Source organism: Hyperolius riggenbachi, chromosome 12 (genome assembly GCF_040937935.1).
Source record: "Hyperolius riggenbachi isolate aHypRig1 chromosome 12, aHypRig1.pri, whole genome shotgun sequence".
Lineage (NCBI taxonomy): Eukaryota > Metazoa > Chordata > Amphibia > Anura > Hyperoliidae > Hyperolius > Hyperolius riggenbachi.
In genome coordinates, this window is record NC_090657.1 from 36,912,844 (window position 1) to 36,935,436 (window position 22,593).

Here is a 22,593-nt window from a genome sequence, read left to right on the forward strand (position 1 = left end):
GGACAGGTTTGCTGTTCGGTAATATTGCATTATTAATGGGCACCTTAAGACCTTGCTGTTGCTTTTTTTAACCACTTCAGCCCACAGGGTTGTTCATTTTTTGCATCTAAGCAACTTTCACCTCCCATTCACTTGCCAATAACTATCACTACTCATCACAATGAATTGATCTATATCTTGTTTTTCCGTCACCAATTAGGCTTTCTTTGGGTGGTACATTTTGCTAAGCATTATTTTATTCTAAATCCATTTTAACAGGAATATTAATAAAGAAATGGAAAAATAGCATGATTTCTCAGTTTTTGGCCATTATAGTTTGTAATGAATACATGCCACCATAATTAAACCCCATGTATTTTATTTGCCCATTTGTCCTGCTTATTACACCATTTAAATGATGTCTCTATCACAATGTATAGCGCCGATATTTTATTTGGAAATAAAGGTGCATTTTTTCAATTTGCATCCGTCACTATTTACAATCCATAGTTTAAAAAATTAGATTAATATACTCCTTTGACATGCATATTTAAAAAGTTCAGACCTTTAGATAACTATGGGTTTTGTTTTTTTAATAGTTTTTTTTTTTTTAAATAAAAAAATGTATTTGGCTAATTTTTGGTGTGGGAGGTAAAAAGCTAATTTTAAATATAAAATAATTTATTTATTTATTTAATAAAAAAAGAGATGTAGGTGTAGTTATACTATTTGGCCTCAAGATGGCCACAGTCAAAAAGCCTCTGATAAGAGGCTGTCGGTTTTTCTGAGGGGGCTTCGATAAATGAATGGGAGCTATAATCCCATTCATTGATTGTTGGGCTAACAGCCGGCGGTAGCAAGCTCAGCCTATCTGGACAGGAATGTTCGTCAAGATAGGCTTAAGTGGTTAAATTACATAGCACACACAATGTGCATACCTCATTGTCTCTCCCTGCCCTCCAATCCAAGTTTTTATTATTCTTCAGCGAGGTCGGCCACTCTGTGCCTGTGGCCCTGGGGTTTCTCTGACTTGCCAGCCATCACTGAGCCACATGTGATGTAATGAAGTCCCCCCCCCCCATCCTCCAGGTCTGATAGGTTGAAGCTGGGTCGAGGGCGGAGTCAGACTAAGAGTGGCCAGCAGTGATGGAGAGTAGCAGCTCAGGTCACAGACAATAAGCTTCCCCTTTATCCACCGAGTCCCAGACACTTGCCCAACTGGGGAATGGTGACTGGAACTTCGGATCTTTCAAATTGCCACCATAAAAATTATGGTCAAGCATGTGGTTCGGACATGCTGCAAGATGTCGGGCCGTTGTGTTCGATCGGGTGGGTGACGAAACACTTGACTGTCCCCCCAATGTCCAATATGCCCCTCCCCCCCCCCCCCCACCACCACCCCGGTGCTCAATGCAGTATACTTTACCTGTCCGTGTCCACCGCTGGCTCTGGGCTCAGTCCATGCACCCTCCCCACGTGTAACCTCACCATGTGGGGCATATGTATGAATGGAGGCATTGGTGGGCACGGACAGGTAATGTATACTGCACTGGGCACAAGGGGGGAGGGGGGCAGTGGTGGGCTGGTGAGGCAGTGTCACAAGACGCATTTCAGCATGAAATTGATCAGGAATCGGCCTGCGGTGTATGGGCAGCAGACACATCTCTCACTAATCAGTTTCGATCAGGGAGAGATTTGTCTCTTGGTCGATATTGCCCATCGCTAGATGTATGGCTACCTTTAGTAGTAACCTAACAGTAAAACATTACATTTGAATTTCCCTTCATGTAGAGCCATTTCACTGTGTGGTAAGCTGTTTTCTTTCACTGTCCGATTTCCAGGTAAGGAAATGTAACCTCTTAATGGCTCCAGGACGTTTTTATAAGTCAGACAGTGCTGCTGTCACTGTGCACGTGCGCATCCCCCCCCCCCCCCCCTTGAGCGCTCCCGTGCGTGTGCACGTGAAAATAGTGAAAAGAAAAAACCCACCCAAAAAAAAAATACACCTTTATTTCAAAATACTATGGGCTTGATTTACAAAGTGGTGTTAACCTACTTAGCACGTCTAAAGTCTTTAGACGTGCTAACCAGGGTGTTAAGTAGGTTAGCACCGAATTATCTGATTCAGAAATTCGGTGCTAACCTACTTAGCACCCTGGTTAGCACGTCTAAAGACTTTAGACGTGCTAAGTAGGTTAGCACCACTTTGTGAATCAAGCCCTATATGTTACCATACTTTGAAGTAGGGGAATAATTAAAATCTTGTAATACCCAGGACAAATAGGCAGGTAAAATCTTTGGTACAGTAGTGTTTATATTAAAACTATAGGGGATGAAATTGGAGAAATCGTGTATTTTTCATTTTTCCTTGTTTTTCCCTTTAAAATGCATAGAAAATAAAGTAATTACTGAAAACAAATATCAACCCCAAAAAGCTTAAAGCTGAACTGTAGAGAGAAAATAAACACATTGTTTCACTTACCTGTCCCGCGCCGCTTCTCGACGAGCCTCCGTTCTCCCACCACCAGCTTCTTTCGGTTTCGCCACCGGGCCACTGCGCCCGCGCGGCTCTGGCCATGCGTATCCTTTTTTCCGCGTTCCCCGCTATTGCAGAGGGGAACGCGAAGAAAGGATACGCTTGACAGGGCTGCGCTGGCATCGACTTACAAGTCGAGGTACGGGACGTGGCGGGGGAACGGAGACTCGGGCAGGACAGCTGCTGGGGGCTTGGGGAAGCCCCAGGTAAGTGAAACTGTTTTTTTTCTCTCTACAGTTCCGCTTTAAGTGGTGGTGAAAAAAACAAGATCTAGATAATTTCATTGTGATTAGTAGTGATTAAGCTATTGGCAAATGAAAGGGATGAGCACTGAAAGGAGAAAATCGCTCTTGTCTGTTAGGGTAAAAACCACTTTGGGGTGAAGTAGTTCAAACGTTATGGTAATTGGTTCTCTAAAACTGCAAATGTTATAAAACATTGGAATCTGTGTGGGTACCAATGGCCTGCCTTTGGCTTCTTCATCCACCACCTCCCAAAAAATGAAACTTTCTCATTTGATGTCGGCCAGCCGCTGTCATGTCAAAACACAATTTTTTAGTATTTATATAGCACCGACGTCTTCCACAGTGCTTCACACAATATATATTGTCACATTGCACAGATTCTTTGCTCACTGCACTGGCAACCTGTACTACCTGGCTACCTGGAGACTACTCTTCAAGATTGGACTGTTGACATTAAAATTCCTACACAATTTGAGCCCTGGATGCATGAAGAAGCTGATGAAACGGCACCACACCTCTCAAAACCTCATATCAGCAGGATCCATAAACGTAGTCACTCTGAGTACACCTTGAAACCTTTGGAACCAGAGCTTTCTGTCATGCTGCCCTTACTCTTTGGAACTCCCTACCACACCCAGTAAAGACAGACCCATCCCTGGAGCTATTCAAATCTAGACTGAAGAGCCAGCCTGGCATTTGCAGACTTAAAGAGGAGCTGTTAGGTATAAGGTCTCAGAGAAAATAAACACATATATCAGTAGCTAAAGATTGGCTGTACTTACATTACATATGCATTTCACTGTCCACGTTTGGATTTCACAGAATTTTTTTATATTATATGCAGAGAATGATGCTCCTGACAGCTCATGGCAGGTTCCATGTTTGTCTGTCTTCTATGAAGCCAATTGTGTCGTCATGTCCTGCCTGCTTCCTGATCACAGAAAAGCTCGTACTGAATAACACAGTGTGCAGTGAATATTAATGAGCCATGTGGCTAGGAAAAATAGTGGACTCCTGCAGTGTACTCTGCCCGGAGATTTATCAGTGCTACTCGCTGGACTGATTACAAGCTGCTGTAACTTCTCATTAGCAGCCGAGGGGAGGGCCCCAGAATGCTTTGCAGTATAGTATGCGGCTTGTGTCCTGCTTGGGTCTAACAGCTTTGCTGATAAGCACACATCAAAGGTAAGAGAGATTTTTATCTTCACTAATGCCTTTTTGGCTTCCTTCTAAACTGTTTAACACAGGAGAATAGAGGTTTAAATTAGCTTCTGCAGCCTGACAGTTACTCTTTAAAGAATTTTTCCACTGTAAAACAACTTACTTATTCAGCCAATTACTAGTCTGAGCCATGCTATTGCCACTTTAAGTCCTATGAGAGCAATGCGCTCTACAAATGATGTTTGTTGTCACTATCTCTAGAGAGGGAGTCACAACTGAATCTCTACCATAGTCATATGACCATCATTGATTTAAAAGTCAATGTCCAGCAATATGTAGGATAAACATATAGTCCAAACAGCTCTTCCGGCTTTAAATCCAATCACAGATAGTACAAAACACGCTCACCAACGTTAATGGCTGACTCAATCACAAATCAGCATTTGCGCTCTCTTTGGACAGGACAGGTACCCTTGCGCCGATCAACTTCCTCCTATATGAGACTCAGAAACAAAATTGGACAGACCATAGCATAATCCAGTTTCAGATACCCGATGTTTAGCTTTCACCAACACCTCCACGTGCAAAAGTCAGTGCACCCCTCCGCACCGCATGCCTGCACCAGCGTCACAGAGTAAAATGCAGGTTTACCAGATACAAATGCTGACCATGCAGGACCAGCACACAGCGCTTTAGATCGATGTTAGTTTCCAAACTTGCTCGGATCCAAGCAATATTCCCTTAAAAACTAAAAAAAAAAACGTTCCCAGAGTGTAACTCTGCATTTATTAGCTATTATAAGACATAAAAGTGCACTCACATTTGCTAAAATCATATGCGCATTGTATGAAAATCACAGGACGTCCTCACCGCCGTTCAGTATGCGTCTCCTCGCTTGCCGCCTGAAGCTCCTGGATTATGCTATGGTCTGTCCAATTTTGTTTCGAAGTCTCATATAGGAGGACGTTGATCGGTACAAGGGGACCTGTCCTGTCCAAATAGAGCGTAAATGCTGATTTGTGATTGAGTCAGCCATTAACGTTGGTGAGCGTGTTTTGTACTATCTGTAATTGGATTCTAAGCAGGAAGAGCTGTTTGGACTATATATTTATCATACATATTGCTGGACATTGTTTGTGCATAAGGGGTGTGAGCGCTACACAAGACTTTTAAATCATTCTTTCAGGGTGGTGATATCCCCCATACTGTTGAGTGATCCAACCTATAGCATACTTGAAAGGATACCCGAAGTGACATGTGACATGATGAGAAGGTATGTAAGTGGCTGACTCAGACAGGAAGTGACTACAGTGTGGCCCTCACTGATAAGAAATTCCAACTATAATTCTCTTTCCTAGCAGAAAATGGCTTCTGAGAGCAAGAAAGATAAAAAGGGGAATTTCTTATCAGTGAGGGTCACACTGTAGTCACTTCCTATCTGAGTCAGGACTGAGTCAGCCACTTACATATCTGCTATTTACCTCTTTCAGGCAGAGAAAGAAAAGGAACACAGCATAGTTATTTGTGTGCTAGGCGCTGTACATACACATGTCTATCTCATCATGTCACATGTCACTTCGGGTATCCTTTAAGGAGCATAAACACTGAATATTAACTTGGGAGGAGCGCTCATACCACATTACAATCATATGACCATCATTGTCTAGGGCCAATTTAGGGGGAATGCAATTATCTGTATTTGGGGCGTGTGAGGAAACCGGACTACCTGGAGGAACCCACCCCCAGACAGGAGAACATACAAACTCTGTGCAGATAGTGCCCTGGCTGGGGTACTAACCACGGACCCACTGCTGCAAGGTGAGTGCCAACCACTACGCCACTGTAGTGGTGGACTCAGGACTAGCAGTCTTCACCCTGCCACAGAAAAATACTAAGGATGAGAAAAACCTGAAAGCCTCCACTGTGATGAACTTGGCCCCTCTTCCACATTTGTCATTTTATATTTACTACACAATCCGCCGTAAAAAGACATTCTTCCTGTGACCTCTTTAAAGCGGACCTGAACTTATAGCGTCCTCTTAGCTCTAAAAGATAAGTAATAACATATCGATGTGGTCTGAAACTCCGACATGACATTCAATAAAAATGTGTTTTCCTACTTTTTATTACTCATACAGTTATATTTGCTTTTGGCACAAGTAATATTGTCTATTTACACATTACAAGTTTCCAAGATGTAGTTTATCATACCCTCAAAGATGGCATTGCATTTTATTCAAACTGCTTTTTATTATATATTAACACCTTAATAATGAGCTTTTCTGAACTGTGTGTGTGTCTAAAGCACAGAGAGTTCCTTTTCACTTGTTACACAGTGTTTACACACATTGTAACAACATTGGAATGTAAACAAAGATACTGTTATCTCCAGTTTGGATGCAGATTAGCTGAATAGCAGGACAGAGTGCTTTTATTTAACCATTTCAGTGATGTTCTGCTAAAAAAAAAAATTCTGGGATAGTAGCTTTCAAGCTGTGAGGAATCTTTTAGGGCTCGTTTCCACTATCGCGAATCCGCATGCGTCCAACGCATGCGGATTCGCACATGTAATGCAAGTGGATGGGCCTGTTTCCACTGTAGCGTTGTTGAGGTGCGTTTTTTCAGTGGTGAAAAAACGCACAAAAGAGCCGCAGAATTCGCCTGCGAGTGGAATGCATGCAAATCGCATGCAATGTATTTAATAGGGAAATCGCATGCGATTTCCCCATGCGTTTTTTGCCGCGAATCGCATAGGTACCAATGTAAATTCACACAGGCAGTGACATGGTTAAAATCGCATATACCCTCACCTATGCGAATTCGCGGCAAAAAACGCATGGGGAATCGCATCCGCATGCGATTTCATCAGCGGTGGAATCCAGGCGATTCCGTACCGCAATAGTGGAAACGAGCCCTTAGAGCAAAGTAGAAATACTGGCTTTCAGACCTTAAAAGAAAAGCACTTCTTTGTTACAGCACACAGAACTCCTGCAATAAATCTGCAGTGTGCCTATTTCCTGCTATCATGGAAGTAGACACAGAGTTAACATCCTGTGTTTACAAATTAGCTGCTCTGCTGAGGCTGCTGAGATTCCTTTGCTGACAACAGAGATCAAATTACAGTTGTGATTAGTCACAGGTGAGGGGGTTTAAGACAGGCAAAACTCTCTAAATACATTCAGGGTTCATTTCTCTGGGTTTTCCTCCAGTCCTGTGCAAGAGTACAGGTCCCCTTTGATTCTACCACTCCTGGCACAGTCATGCTGAGAACCACGGTTCCTGAACGCCAAGCTGCTGTATAACAGCGATACAGTATCTGGAGGAGGATAGTTTGTCACAAGGGATTTAGAATCTATTGCATTTGGTGTCAGCTAATTATAGAAGACGCGTGTTATCTGATTTGAGAGTACAGTGTATGTAGGAGGCACTGAGGAATGCAGCGTAAGTAGTGAGACATGCTAATAGAGGTGATCAGGTAGAAGGATCGACACACAATACAGCTTTTAGGCCAATCATCCCAGCAGTTAAATACTTTTATTTATGCTGCAAAAATACAGGGTTTTGGAAGGAATGGCAAACACGGAAAAGTAAAGTATTATGAAGAGAACAGGCGGAACATGCAGTCCCACCTTAAAGTGAACCTAAACCGTACTGAATAAAAAGAGTTTCACTTACCTGGGGCTTCTACCAGCTTCCCACAGCCGTCCTTGTGCCTGTCCTGGTCCTCCTCAGCCATCCTCCATTCCCCCGCCATGGGTTAGTTTCGTTTCCGCCGACTTATCAATCAGCAGTCATCTGTGCCTGCCTGGCCAGATACATCCTCGTACGCTTTCACATCGGCGAGGGCCTCCTGCGCAGGCACAGTATGAGTAAACCTTGTACTTCGCCTGTGCAGGAGGCTCTGGCCGATGTGAACGCGTACGAGGATGCAGGCGCAGTGGACTGCCAACTGATCAGTCGGCAGAAACTAAACTAAGCGGTGGTGGAGAAACGGAGGATCATTGAGGACCGGCGCAGGAAAAGCTGGAGGGGGGGGGGGGGGGGAGGCAGGTAGAAGTGCTGACATCTTCCAAAGCACTGCACAGAGTATATTGTCTTGTCACTTAACTGTCCCTCAGAGGAGCTCACAATCTAATCCCTACTATAGTCTTAAGGTGCGTACACACGCACTACTAAATGCAACGACGGGTCCGCTGGTCCCTCCCGCTGGGCGGTCTTTAGCCGACAGTATGGGCGTGTGTACAGTCTGTCGGCGGACTGATAAGGCTGGTTTCTGAACGATCCACTCAGCGAATCGCTCAGAAACAGCCTTAACAGTCCGCCGACAGCGCATACACACGCGCATATTTTCGCCTAAAGACCGCCCAGCGGGAGGGACCAGCGGACCCGTCGTTGCATTTAGTAGTGCGTGTGTACGCACCTATAGGTCTATGTATGTACACGGGCGTCGCTAGGGCCTTTGATCCGTGGCACCGGCCGGGAACCTGTCGCCATGGTGCCCCGGATTTATTGACTGGCAGGAGGGGGCACTGGCCAGAGAGGGCAGTTAAAAACCCACCTGTCTTCAGATCGCCGCAGGCACAGCTTCCATGTGCTTCTGGCTTCCTCCCCTGGCGTCCGTCGTCTTGGTTACAGCGCCCCCTGTGATGACATCACAGGGGGCGCTGTTACCAATGCGAGGGACGCCGCGGGGAGGAAGCTGGAAGCACATGGAAGCTGTGCCTGCGGCGATCTGAAGACAGGTGGGTTTTTAACTGCCCTCTCCCCCCCCCCCCCGTGCCGCTCCTCCCAGTGCCCCCTCCTACACTAGGGGAAGCTGCCTATCTAATCTACGCTGGGGGAACCTACCTACCTAACCTGTACTGAGGGAACCTACCCATGTAATCTATACTGGGGGACGCTGCCTATCTAACCTATACTGAGGGAACCTACCTATCTAATCTATACTGGGGGAACCTACCTATCTAATCTTTGTTGGGGGAACCTACCTATCTAACCTATACTGGGGGAACCTACCTATCTAACCTATACTGGGGGAACCTACCTATCTAATCTATACTGGGGGAACCTACCTATCTAATCTACGCTGGGGAACCTACCTATCCAATCTATACTGGGGGAACCTACCTATCTAATCTATACTGGGGGAACATACCTATCTAATCTATACTGGGGGAACATACCTATCTAATCTACGCTGGAGGAACCTACCTATCTAACCTATACTGGGGGAACCTACCTATCTAACCTATACTGGGGGAACCTACCTATCTAACCTATACTGGGGGAACCTACCTATCTAATCTACACTGGGGGAACCTACCTATCCAATCTATACTGGGGGAACCTACCTATCTAATCTATACTGGGGGAACCTACCTATCTAATCTATGCTGGGGGAACCTACCTATCTAACCTATACTGGGGGAACCTACCTATCTAATCTACGCTGGGGGAACCTACCTATCCAATTTATACTGGGCGAACCTACCTATCTAATCTACGCTGGGTGAACCTACCTATCTAATCTATACTGGGGGAACCTACCTATCTAACCTATACTGGGGAACCTACCTATCTAATCTACACTGGGGGAACCTACCTATCTAACCTATACTGGGGGAACCTACCTATCTAACCTATACTGGGGGAACCTACCTATCTAATCTACGCTGGGGGAACCTACCTATCTAATCTATACTGGGGGAACCTACCTATCTAATCTACGCTGGGGAACCTACCTATCCAATCTATACTGGGGGAACCTACCTATCTAATCTATACTGGGAGAACCTACCTATCTAATCTATACTGGGGGAACCTACCTATCTAATCTATACTGGGGGAACCTACCTATCTAATCTATACTGGGGGAACATACCTATCTAATCTACGCTTAAGGAACCTACCTATCTAACGTATACTGGGGGAACCTAACTATCTAATCTATACGGGGGGAACCTACCTATCTAACCTATACTGGGGGAACCTACCTATCTAACATATACTGGGGGAACCTACCTATCTAATCTACACTGGGGGAACCTACCTATCCAATCTATACTGGGGGAACCTACATATCTAATCTATACTGGGGGAACCTACCTATCTAATCTATGCTGGGGGAACCTACCTATCTAACCTATACTGGGTGAACCTACCTATCTAACCTATACTGGGGAACCTACCTATCTAATCTACACTGGGGGAACCTACCTATCTAATCTACGCTGGGGGAACCTACCTATCCAATTTGTACTGGGGGAACCTACCTATCTAATCTACGCTGGGGGAACCTACCTATCTAATCTATACTGGGTGAACCTACCTATCTAACCTATACTGGGGAACCTACCTATCTAATCTACACTGGGGGAACCTACCTATCTAACCTATACTGGGGGAACCTACCTATCTAACCTATACTGGGGGAACCTACCTATCTAATCTACGCTGGGGGAACCTACCTATCTAACCTATACTGGGGGAACCTACTTATCTAACCTATACTGGGGGAACCTACCTATCTAATCTACGCTGGGGGAACCTACCTATCCAATTTATACTGGGGGAACCTACCTATCCAATTTATACTGGGGGAACCTACCTATCTAATCTACGCTGGGGGAACCTACCTATCTAATCTATACTGGGGGAACCTACCTATCTAACCTATACTGGGGAACCTACCTATCTAATCTACACTGGGGGAACCTACCTATCTAACCTATACTGGGGGAACCTACCTATCTAACCTATACTGGGGGAACCTACCTATCTAATCTACGCTGGGGGAACCTACCTATCTAATCTATACTGGGGGAACCTACCTATCTAATATATAGTGGGGGAACCTACCCATCTAATCTACGCTGGGGGAACCTACCTATCTAACATATACTGGGGGAACCTACCTATCTAATCTACACTGGGGGAACCTACCTATCTAATCTATACTGGGGGAACCTACCTATATAACCTATACTGAGGGAACCTATCTAACCAGGGCCGGTTTAAGCAACAATGGGGCCTCAGGGCAAAATAAACCTGCCCCCCCCCCCCCCCAACATATACCCCGGAACAAAAATCGACATTAGGGGACCTTTTTTGCAGCGGGTATAGTCAGGGTGTGAAGTCCCAATCGGTCGGAGCTCCACATTCTGGCTATCCCAGCCTGCATGGGGGACAAGGGGTTAAAATGTTTTAGGAGGAGCGACCACACATAATTTTTTTTTTTTTTAAAATTCCTACACTCTAAACATAAAAAAAAATTGGGAAAATAGGAAAAAATGCCAGGGATCTTCATACAGCCATATTGCGGCTGTATAGCGATCCCTGGCCAAACCGCTGCGGCTGCGTATAGACCCCCTGGAAACCCCGTCAGGAAATTTATTGCGCTTTCGTTTGATGCATGTAAAATTACACTATCGTTAGGTTTGCTACTAAAAGTGACATTTACCGCATTTAAAAGTATACTTTTTTCCTTTGAAACTTTAAAATCGATTTTCTCAAAAACTATAAGGTCTTTTTGAAAAATTGTTTTTTCCTCTTATTCCTAATGATCTCATTAACATATCCTGCAAATTTAGGGTTTCTAGCATTTAAGGTGGATTTGCTATTAACCATTAAAGTCGGCAGGTTTTTAAATGTGTATTTTTTTTCCTTTGAAACTTTAAAATCGATTTTCTCAAAAACTATAAGGCCGATTTGAAATTTTTTTCCCTCTTGTAGCCACTGGGGGCCACTACAAGCTCTGGGGCCCTGGGGCAGCTGCCTCCTTTGCCTCTATGGTAGCGCCGGCCCTGTATCTAACCTATACTGAGGGAACCTACCTATCTAATCTATACTGGGGGAACCTACCTATCTAATCTAAACTGGGGGAACCTACCTATCTCTAATATATACTGGGGGACGCTGCCTAACCTATACTGAGGGAACCTACCTATCTAACCTACGCTGGGGGAACCTACCTATCTAACCTACGCTGGGGGAACCTACCTATCTAACCTACGCTGGGGGAACCTACCTATCTAACCTACGCTGGGGGAACCTACCTATCTAACCTACGCTGGGGGAACCTACTTATCTAACCTACGCTGGGTGAACCTACCTATCTATCCTATGCTGGGGGAACCTGCCTATCTAATCTACGCTGGGTGAACCTACCTATCTAACCTATACTGGGGGAAGCTGCCTATCTAACCTATACTGCGGGCACATACCTATCTAACCTACACTGGGGGAAGCTACCTATATAACCTATACCGGGGAAACGACCTATGTAACCTATGCTGGGGGAACCTACCTATATAACCTATACTGGGAGAAGCTGCCTATCTAACCTATACTGGGGAAACCTACCTATCTAACCTACACTGGGGGAAGCTACCTATATAACCTATACCGGGGGAAACGACCTATATAACCTATGCTGGGGGAACCTACCTATATAACCTATACTGGGAGAAGCTGCCTATCTAACCTACGCTGGGGGAACCTGCCTATCTAATCTACGCTGGGTGAACCTACCTATCTAACCTATACTGGGGGAACCTACCTAACCTACGCTGCGGGCACATTCCTATCTAACCTACACTGGGGGAAGCTACCTATATAACCTATACCGGGGAAACGACCTATGTAACCTATGCTGGGGGAACCTACCTATATAACCTATACTGGGAGAAGCTGCCTATCTAACCTATACTGGGGAAACCTACCTATCTAACCTACACTGGGGGAAGCTACCTATATAACCTATACCGGGGGAAACGACCTATATAACCTATGCTGGGGGAACCTACCTATATAACCTATACTGGGAGAAGCTGCCTATCTAACCTACGCTGGGGGAACCTGCCTATCTAATCTACGCTGGGTGAACCTACCTATCTAACCTATACTGGGGGAACCTACCTAACCTACGCTGGGGGAACCTACCTATCTAACCTATACTGGGGGAAGTTGCCTATCTAACCTATACTGCGGGCACCTACCTATCTAACCTACACTGGGGGAAGCTACCTATATAACCTATACTGGGGGAAACGACCTATGTAACCTATGCTGGGGGAACCTACCTACATAACCTAGAGCTGATGGTCCCACAAGCGGGCCAATGGCTCTGTTATTGGGCCAATCACTGCACTCACTGAGCTAGTGCAGTGATTGGCCCAATGATGGAGCCATTCTCCTACCCGGTCTCCAGTAATAACACAAGTTGCCATACTTTCCCCTTACTGCAGTTTGGGCTAACTTTAAGGGTAGGGCTTATATTTCAAGCATGCTGGAAATTCCTGTTAGGGTTTACTTATGGGGGATGTCTTAATTTTGGGGAAAGTGTATATATCTATCTATCTCTATATCTGGTATCTTATCTCACAGATGGGTCTCGGCCTGCTTCCTCAGGTCAGTTCAACATGTGGAAGCAGGCAAAGATCCATGCAACGCGTTGTCTTTATAACTGTGCCTAAAATTTTAAAAATGCAAACTTTTCGGTGGGTTTTTTCTTCTAAAGTTATAAGATACCTTTTTATTATACATACACTTTTCCCAATTAATCTTGTGGGCACCTCCAAACCCCCGTGTTGTCAAACACACCTCTTTTGGAGGGGTCTTCAGCCTTTATTGTCGTGCCACCCACAATTGCAAAGTACTCTAGGAGTGCGACCATCCAGTTCCAGCAGGACCTGTCCTGGACTACCGAGCGGGGAGGGTAATTTTCCCACAGGTGATGCATGGTGGTTCCAGGAACTGCAACACATCTTTGTGAGTTTAATCACTCTAAAATTTAGAGTTCCATCCAGAGGCGGGACAAGGTCCTCCAGCACCCAAAGCTGAGACACCAAAGTGCGCCCCTCCATCCCTGCCACCCCAGCCGTCACACACTGATTGCTATTAGACTAAGAGGCGCCACAGGGCCCACAACCTCCCCAACACCTTAATATCTAGTTATCTGGCTTGCAGTCACTGCTATGTATCCCCTTTTCTTATTTCTTTCTGTTTCAAACACAATTAGGAATGACAGCTGAATGAATTGTGCTCCCCCTCCTACACTGCGCCCTGAGGCTGGAGCCTCTCTAGCCTATGCCTCGGCCCGGCCCTGGTTCCATCTAACACTGCACAATACTGCACCTTTTGGCCCCGGGTGTCTCCCGATCACATAGGTGACATGGATCCTCCCTGAAGGAGAACCACAGTGACTTCTAATATCCTATAGTCTTCCTGGGTAATTATCCACTTCAGGTTTGCTTTAAGGCATACCTGAAGCATACCCAAGCTAAGAAACTGACTTTCTCCTGACTTGAGAATTTCCTTTAGACACCCTTAGTAACTGAAGTATTTGCATCTTTATTTCTTGGTTACAGATTTGGAAAATAACTTTGCATTTTTACTGCAGGTACCCAGGTATTATGTATTTTATCATATCATCAGGTTATATTCATCTCCATAATTAAGTATTTCCCTGAACGCTCCATGTAGTTTATATATTCACTCCGCCACAGTTACCTCCTCCCCTCCAGCCATATCCACTCACTGGACAACCATGTCTTGTATCTCCTTACATTTGGCAAAACAAGCTTTTTGGCCTATGACATCAAGCTGGAATGACATTAGTGGCAGTAGCTGCAGCAACCCTTGGTCTTCCCTGCTACCATGTTGACTTCAGGTAGGCATACACTGCACAATATTAACAGAGTACATGCAAGATTCAATAAAAATAATGAAAATCTATATGACTGAAATATTGAGCGGACTTGCCTGTTATTTGCCTGATCTATGCTGAAGGGTGTCAGAAGGGAGGTGGGGGCTATAGGTAGGAGTGATATGTGAATGTTTCCATAGTGGTGAACTGAATCACACTCCCCATAGCAGCATGTTCTTTGGTGTGGCCAATGGGATGGTGTATGGTTGTATCTGGTTGGTTCAGATGCCCTATAACGCTTAGGGCCCGTTCACACCAAGGCGCGTTGGTATCCGTTTTGGAAGAACGCGTACGGAGTTCATAAACGCATAGAAAAGGATACCAATGATTAGTATTGCACATGTTCACATCAGTGCGTTCTAGACGCACGCGTATGGAAATCCGCATACCTGCATGCAGATCTGTGCGTTGCGCAGAGAAACGCACTCAAACGGACCTCAATGCAAGTGAATGGATCCGTATAAAAACGCATGGTGTTGCGGTTTTTGGTACGCGTATTCAGCTGCGGTTCCCAGAATGCAATTGAGTTTCCTCTCTAGTCGCACTTCCTTTTCCAAAATGGCGACGAGAAAGAAGAGGGGAGGGCGCGGCAAAGCTACTGCTAAAAAAAGCAGTGTGGAGGTCCCGGAGAAAGCTTTCTCCACAGAGGACCTCATTGTGAGGGTACAGATGTACCCTGAGCTTTATGATAAGGGTCACAGTCGTTATAAAGATCTCATTCATGCGAGGGCAGTGTGGATGGAAATAGCAGAGCATTTCTATGCTGAACATTGGTACAGCTATTCCGATTTGCAGAGAGAAGTAATTAGTAAGTATATCTTGTTTTCTTTTGTTGGTATTATGACATGGTGAAATTTTTATTGTATTCTCTGGGAAGCTGCTTCCATGTGCTATTAAAGGTACACAGCTGGCAGATAAGTTGTGGGGTGGGGGTAATATGCAGAAATGTTTCTACATGTTGATTGTGGGGTCATTTGCTGTCCTTTATTAAATAGTGCATTGTGTGTGAAGCTGATGCCACATGCCTGTTTTGTGTGCGTTGATTGCTCAACAAGAGAATAGGAAAAGTTGCTTCAGATTGCAGCATTGGTGGGGATGGGTAATGGATTGGTTTGTAGAGTAATCAATATATGCATTGTGAGAGAATATCCAGCAACATTGGTGTATGCTCTGTGTAGTTTGAGGCCGTATTTTGTTTGTAATTGTTTTACATACCAATGGTCTGGAGTGCATCTGTAGCAGTATTCCAATTTCCGTTGTACATTGCAATATATTAGTAGTACATTCAGTGGCGGACATACGGCCGTGCAGGCCGTGCGCTGCATGAGGGCCCCTGAAGTTCCGTTGCTTCAGGAGTCCGTTAAGTATTTTGTTTGTATATTTTATTTTTATTTTTTTTTCCCCTGGGGGCCCCGACTCCTATCCTCCCTCCCTCCCTTCCTCACTTCGGGGGGCCCCCTCCCGGTATGCGCGACGGGAGACTGCAAATACAGGAAGTCTCCGGGGCTCCAGGCAGGCGCTAGAGGCTCAGCGGCCGTTTGTTCTCCGATGTCTCCAACTCTATATACTGCTCGCTACTAAACCAGGAAGTAGCGAGCAGTATATAGAGTTGGAGACATATCGGAGACCAAGCGGCTGAGCCTCTAGCGCCTATCTGGAGACCCGCCACGCATACTGGGAGGGGCCCCCCGAGGTGAGGAAGGGGGGGGGAGGATAGGAGTCGGGCCCCCCACCCGGATAGCTACCTACCCACCCGGCTACCTACCCACCCACCATGCTTACTACCTACCTACCCACCCGACTACCTAACCACCCACCAGGCTTCCTACCACCCACCCACCCGACTACCTAACCACCCACCCGGCTACCTACCCACCCACCAGGCTACCTATCCACCCAACCACCCATGGGAGCTGCGCGTCGGATGGAGGCTGGGACAGGAGGTCTGCTGCTGCAGGTGAGTAAATGTTTCATTGTTTTTATTTCTATTAGCAGGTGTATGTTCTGGTCCGGTCTGCAACATGATTGCACGTATTTTCTAGGCATATCTGCCGACATGATTGCATGTTTTTTATGGGCATATCTGTCGACTTGATTGCACGTTTTTTCTTGAGAAAACCTGCACAATTATGTGAATTTTCTGGGGAAAGGGTGACCAAAACTTGGGCCGACTGTCTTTGCGTTGCACTTTTCAAGGGAACCTGAGGTGAGAATAATCTTGAGGCTGCCATATTTCTCTCCTTTTAAGCAATACCAGTTGCCTGGCTGCCGTGATGGTCCTCTGCCTCTTATTCTTTCAAACATAGACCCTGAACAAGCATGCAGCAGGTCAGGGGTTTCTGACAATATTGTCAGAACAGAGAAGATTAGTTGCATGCTTGTTGCTGGTGTAATTCAGTTTATTACTGCAGCCAAATAGATCAGCAGGGCCACCAGGCAACTAGTGTTGTTTAAAAAGAAATAAACCCTCACCCCGGGTTTGCATTAAATTACAGTTAGCTCTGCCCTCATTCGGTCATTCGCACGCCCTTGTTTTTGCATCGCATGTTCCATCCACACCTCTTTTTTTGCCTCGTCGCACTGTGTGTGCCGCAGGTTATAGCCACACCCATTTTTTGGACGGGGCCCACAATTGCAATTTTGCACAGGGGCCCACTGTTGTCTGTGTCCCCCACTGAGTACATTACCTTTTCCAGTGTTGTGTTTGATTATGCTGCCTGTTAATTTGCGCTACCCAACATGCGCAGTAGGAGACTGTGTGTCCACAGTTCCTATGTACTTATGCTACTGGTGGTACAATAGTAAATCTCTCCTCTTCCTCACAGCATACACTCTCCAAATTTTCATGCTAGGTAGTGACCACCCCACCATCACACATACCTGTGTTTCAAATTGCTGCTGCAGAGTCACGCTGGCTCAGGAGATACATTACACAAACCTATGTGGGGAAACAGTGTGGCTGGGGGGCTGCAGTTTTGCATATAGGTCTTTTGGTGATCATCTCCCTAACCTGAAAAATAGAGGAGTGTATGATGTATCGAAGTGGAGATGTAGTATAATACCACCAGCATCGCCATTAACGTCCGAATGACCATGCTTGCTAGTATGCAAACAAATGTTTTTATGTGAATTAATTATTGTTAGCGATTGTAGTTGTATTGATCAAAATTTCATTTTTTCCCCCTCGTAGTGCTGGAAGTGAAAACACGTTGGAGGTCTGTAAAAGACGCATACATTAAAGATCTAAAGATTGAGGTGGAGGAGTCCAGAAGTGGGTCCGGTGCATCACGGCGGAATCCATACAAATTCAAAAAGAACCTAGAATTTCTGCGAAACTGTGTGGAATTACGACCGTAAGTATAACGTTGCTTTACGAACTTTGCCATATATGTATGTGAAGGTGGCCTCTGCCCCCCTCCCTCTTAACCCCTCCCCCAAGAAACCCAGTGATTTAGCCGGTTTAAGTCTCCCGGTTGCTGCATTCTCTCCTCCGCTTCATCTTTATGAAAAAGGGCATGGCACGCATCCATGCAGTATAGGGCTTCTTCCAGCCCCATAAGCATGGATCGCTCCCACGCCACCATATTCCGCTTCCTCTATCGTCGGTACCGGGTCTCGTCACTTCCGACGGACGCGGCCAATTCTCCGCCGCACAGGGGCTCCCTCTATACCCCTAAACATGCGGTTGCGCAATAGACAGCCACATGCGTACTTGTATGGAGGGAGCCCCCTGTGAGGTGGAGAATTGGCCACGTCCGCTGGACGACTGGTCAAGTGACGGCCATAACGGGACCCGGTACCGACGGATCCATGCAGCAGAGGAAGGCGGCGTGGTAGCGATCCGTGCGTATGGGGATGGAGGTAGACCCAGGTATGTTTAAAATCTTCTTACTGGGGCCTATGGTTCCCTTAAATAAATGATCACCTCCCTCCTAAATAAGTAGGTAGCTGACCATTCCCTTTCTTGTTAGTGACATCTGCTTCCCACCAGTCCTTCATGCTGTGTCGCTGTAGGGCATGGCCTATCTGGCCTTGTTGTAAATTTAGCCCTGTATGATCAAAACCACTGCAAATCCTGAGATGTACATTAATAAAATTGTTTTAAAAAATTCAATCAGTGGAACACATGATGATACGTAATAACAAGTTGGGCAATAGTGTTCAGTTGCAAACTTTGAAGCAGATGTGTTCCAGACCTTGCAGCATTAAATAATTATTTTACTATTTTAATTCCAGGACTGAAGACAACATTTGTGTGGATCTTGATTCGGATGAAGACAATTCTAATATAGACCCAGCCGATGCTCCAGCCGATGCTTCTGTGTTATCCCAAAGCCCTTCTGATTCTCAAACACAACCAGTGAGTGTGGACGCTCATTCCTCTGCTACCAATGCAGCACCTGCTGCAAGTAAAAGTAGCTCAAGTGTACATTTGATGAAAAAGACCAAAAAAAACGATAATGAACAACTGTTCACTTCCTTAAAAACTGTGATGAGTGCTATGGAAAGGGAGAAAAATGCAGCATACACACTAGCAATGAGCCTGATACCGATGATTGAGGCTGTTCCTCAACAAAACATGTTCAGATTGCGTCATGCTCTCACAGATGCCATACAAAGTTGTGTTTCTGTAGAAACTCAACAGGATCAAAGCCATACATCCACCCAGGCTTCGGTTAGAACCCCACCTCCAGTGCATAATCAACCTGTAGCCATAGATTATGGAAATTATAGGTATACTCAACATTGTATGACAACTACAGCAGTACAAGGTGATAGTACAATGAGGCCTACCTCTCCCTATAATTCACATTTGAGTTACACAGGGCAGGCACATACTCAACAGGAATTTCGCCCACCCAATGAGTGTCAAAATGCTCCATATATGCGACCCACACCGCATAACTATTCTACTCAGTACATGCTACCAGTTGGTGGTGGAGAAGTTGCACAAAATTGGGGACAAACAATTTCCAAAGAAGCTGTTGAAATGGGTGGTCAGGGACAAAGCACACTCAGTCACATTGCATCGTCTCTCACTGAGTCCTTATATTTGACCGACATTTAGACATTAGGATGGTGTACTTGATAACTACGTTATGTTTTGTAAAAACTGTTTCTTGTTTTTATTAAGAATGCATACAAGTGTTTAACATTACATTGTGTGTTGCTTTCAAAGCTTCCTGTATTAAAGAAGAACTGTAACGACAAAACGTCCCCTGAGGGGTACTCACCTCGGGTGGGGGAAGCCTCCGGATCATAATGAGGCTTCCCATGCCGTCCTCCGTCCCCCAGGGGTCTCGCTGCAGCCCTCCGTGCAGCCGTGACGTCAATATTTACCTTCCCGGCTCCTGCGCAGGCGCTCTGACGGCTGTCGGCTCTGAAATAGGCGGAAATACTTGATCGCCGTCGGGTCTGCTGTACTGTTTCCGGCACCTGCGCAGTAGAGCGGACCCGACGGAGATCGGGTATTTCCGTCTATTTCCGTACCGAAAGCAGCCACAGCGCCCCCGCTGGAGCCAGCAAAGGTAAATATTGCATCTGCAGTCGGGTCTGTCGCCGGCTGTTCGTAGGGCTGCAGCGAGACCCCCGTGGGACAGAGGACGGCGTGGGAAGCCTCATTAGGATCCGGAGGCTTCCCCCACCCGAGGTGAGTACCCCCCAGGGGAGGTTTTTGATGTTACAGAGTCTCTTTAAGAGAAAAGTGAAGATTGAGTACACACATTGATACTTGCCTGCTCTCTCTTTACCTCTTCCCCATGTATGGAATTGCTAAAGTCGAAGCCATCAAAGCGCAGTTCTCTGTATTCTCCCAGTACTGGCACCTTGAATGTGTGTGTAAAGTCTGTACAAAGGTACCGCTCCCGTCATTATTTGAAACGTGACTTCACATGACATCGGGACGTTGACCTCTGCACTGATGGACGCAGGGCATTTTGAGTACCGCAAAAAAGATGATGCTCTCTAAGTCAGTGATGGCTTCCACTTCAACAAATACACAGTGGGGGGGGGGGGGGGGGGTTGATTAGAGACCTGAGACCCTTGCACGTGGTGGTGAATGGAAGGCTTAATTGGCCTACTACACACAAATTAATCGTTTAGCATAAATTTTCATTCACATGTACTACTTTTCTAAATTTTACACACAAACATGTGGTACTCATGCTACACATAGTACTCTGTGCAAAAGGCAACATGTAGCAACATGCATGCACAACTAGTACTGTAATACCCAGTACTGTTTCATGGACCCTCAGCCGAAGTAATTGCTAATGTTTAGCTAATAATTTAGTGTTTTATTGTTTTTTGAACATTTAGAAAAATAGAAAAGCACTTTATTTTCTTTACTTTCGCACATGATTACAAATCATTACAATACTGAATGATATTTGGTTTTGTTTGTTCAGTGGTTGTGGTAAGATTTATTTTTAAGCACTTATTAATGTCTCAAATACACCAGAACCCCACTATCTGCTCAATATGTAGGTGCCTACGTTCAGGTGGTTACACACATCAGATAATACATTTTTGAAAATTAAAAATCACAGTGCAATGTTACACTGTCCCATGTAGTACGAGAGCACATACCTACATATTGTATTGTAAGGAGCTGAAGTATTCATCCGATAAAAATCGCTGTCAGATGATGCACATAAAGACGTTGTACATATACAACACTTCACTATCTTCGCAAAGTCTGTTCCTGCAAATGATTTTTTCCTGATACATGCGATTGTAGTGTAAGATATCTGCCAATCCTCATACACACCTTCTTTCATAAACATTCACCTGCAGATTTGAAGATCCATCCTGCTGGATGTGAACTTCAGATGATTGTTCATTAAACAATGTGTCTATGAGATGGGCAGAGATCATACACTAAGCATGCCTTCTGAACGAACTGATCTTTAGCAGGAGTACTTCTTAAGGAGATACAGATGTGTTCATTGTGTACAGCATTTTTTGTGAACAGCATCCTGTGAAATTTTTTTCTAAAATGAGTTTCTCAGCTCCATACAATACACTATGTACAGTATGTGCTCTCATAGTACATGGAAGGGGATGCAATTGTCCTACGATATTTCAATTTCCCAAAAATTATATCTGATGTGTATACACAACGTTACAATGGTTGATTATTGATTATTGACACGTCAAGCAGACAGTCAGTTATATGGTTCATTACTACCCAGGCCCGGCCCTAGACTTTTTGCCGCCTGTGGCAATCTTCAACTAAATCGCCGCCCCCGCCCCCCCCCCCCCCCCCCCCCCCCCCGTGGGGGTGGGGGGGCCACCCGAGCTGGAGGGGATAGCGGGCAGGAAGGGGATATTGGGCTGGCTGCAGCTATGTGTAAGAGTCAACGGGCGGGGATCAGTCACCTCTTCCTCGTTCCAGGCCAGCCTGCGCTCCACTGACGTCACTTCCTTCTGTGGCGCAGGAAGTGACGTCAGTGGAGCACACGTTGGAATGAGGAAGAGGTGAGTGATCCCGCCTGTTGCCTCTTTTACACATAGCTGCAGCCAGCACGGAAGTTTTTAAAGCTGGAGGGGAGCGGAGGACGGGGGACCCAGGCGAGGGAGGGGGGGGGTCCGACCCCCCTCCCCGCCGATAGGCCCAATACCCCCTTCCTGCCCGCTATCCCCTCAAGCTCGGGCGCCCCCCACACCCACGGACGGGCAGGTGCTGCCCCCCCAGAAGTGCCGCCTGAGGCAAAAGTTTCACCCCGCCTCATGGGCGGGCCGGCCCTGTTACTACCGTTACAACTACTTTACCAGCAAAGGTTATTTACATTTGCATGCAAATATGCATTTAAAGTCAACACCAATTTAGGTTGGTACAAATTATTAGAGAAATACTGTATTAAGTAAGTAGCTGTGATACTGTTTGCAACACCCAACTGTTTCAATTGTATGTTATGTTTTTGGACAATTCCGAAAAAACTATCTTGAAGTTTTGTTTTTGGAAC

The 22,593-nt window shown here is 45.6% G+C and overlaps 1 protein-coding gene and 1 long non-coding RNA gene across 2 annotated transcripts in view; one reads left to right on the forward strand and one right to left on the reverse strand.

Moving 5' to 3' along the window:
* LOC137542065 (uncharacterized) overlaps positions 1-22,593 on the reverse strand; it is a 170,937-nt gene that overhangs the window by 55,971 nt on the left and 92,373 nt on the right. The gene's annotated exons all lie outside the window — the stretch shown is intronic.
* On the forward strand, positions 15,185-19,715 carry LOC137541912 (uncharacterized). The gene is made up of 3 exons (XM_068263486.1): positions 15,185-15,434; positions 17,817-17,979; positions 18,863-19,715. The coding sequence occupies exons 1-3, from the start codon at positions 15,185-15,187 to the stop codon at positions 19,692-19,694; spliced, it is 1,245 nt and encodes a 414-aa protein (XP_068119587.1). The 3' UTR covers positions 19,695-19,715.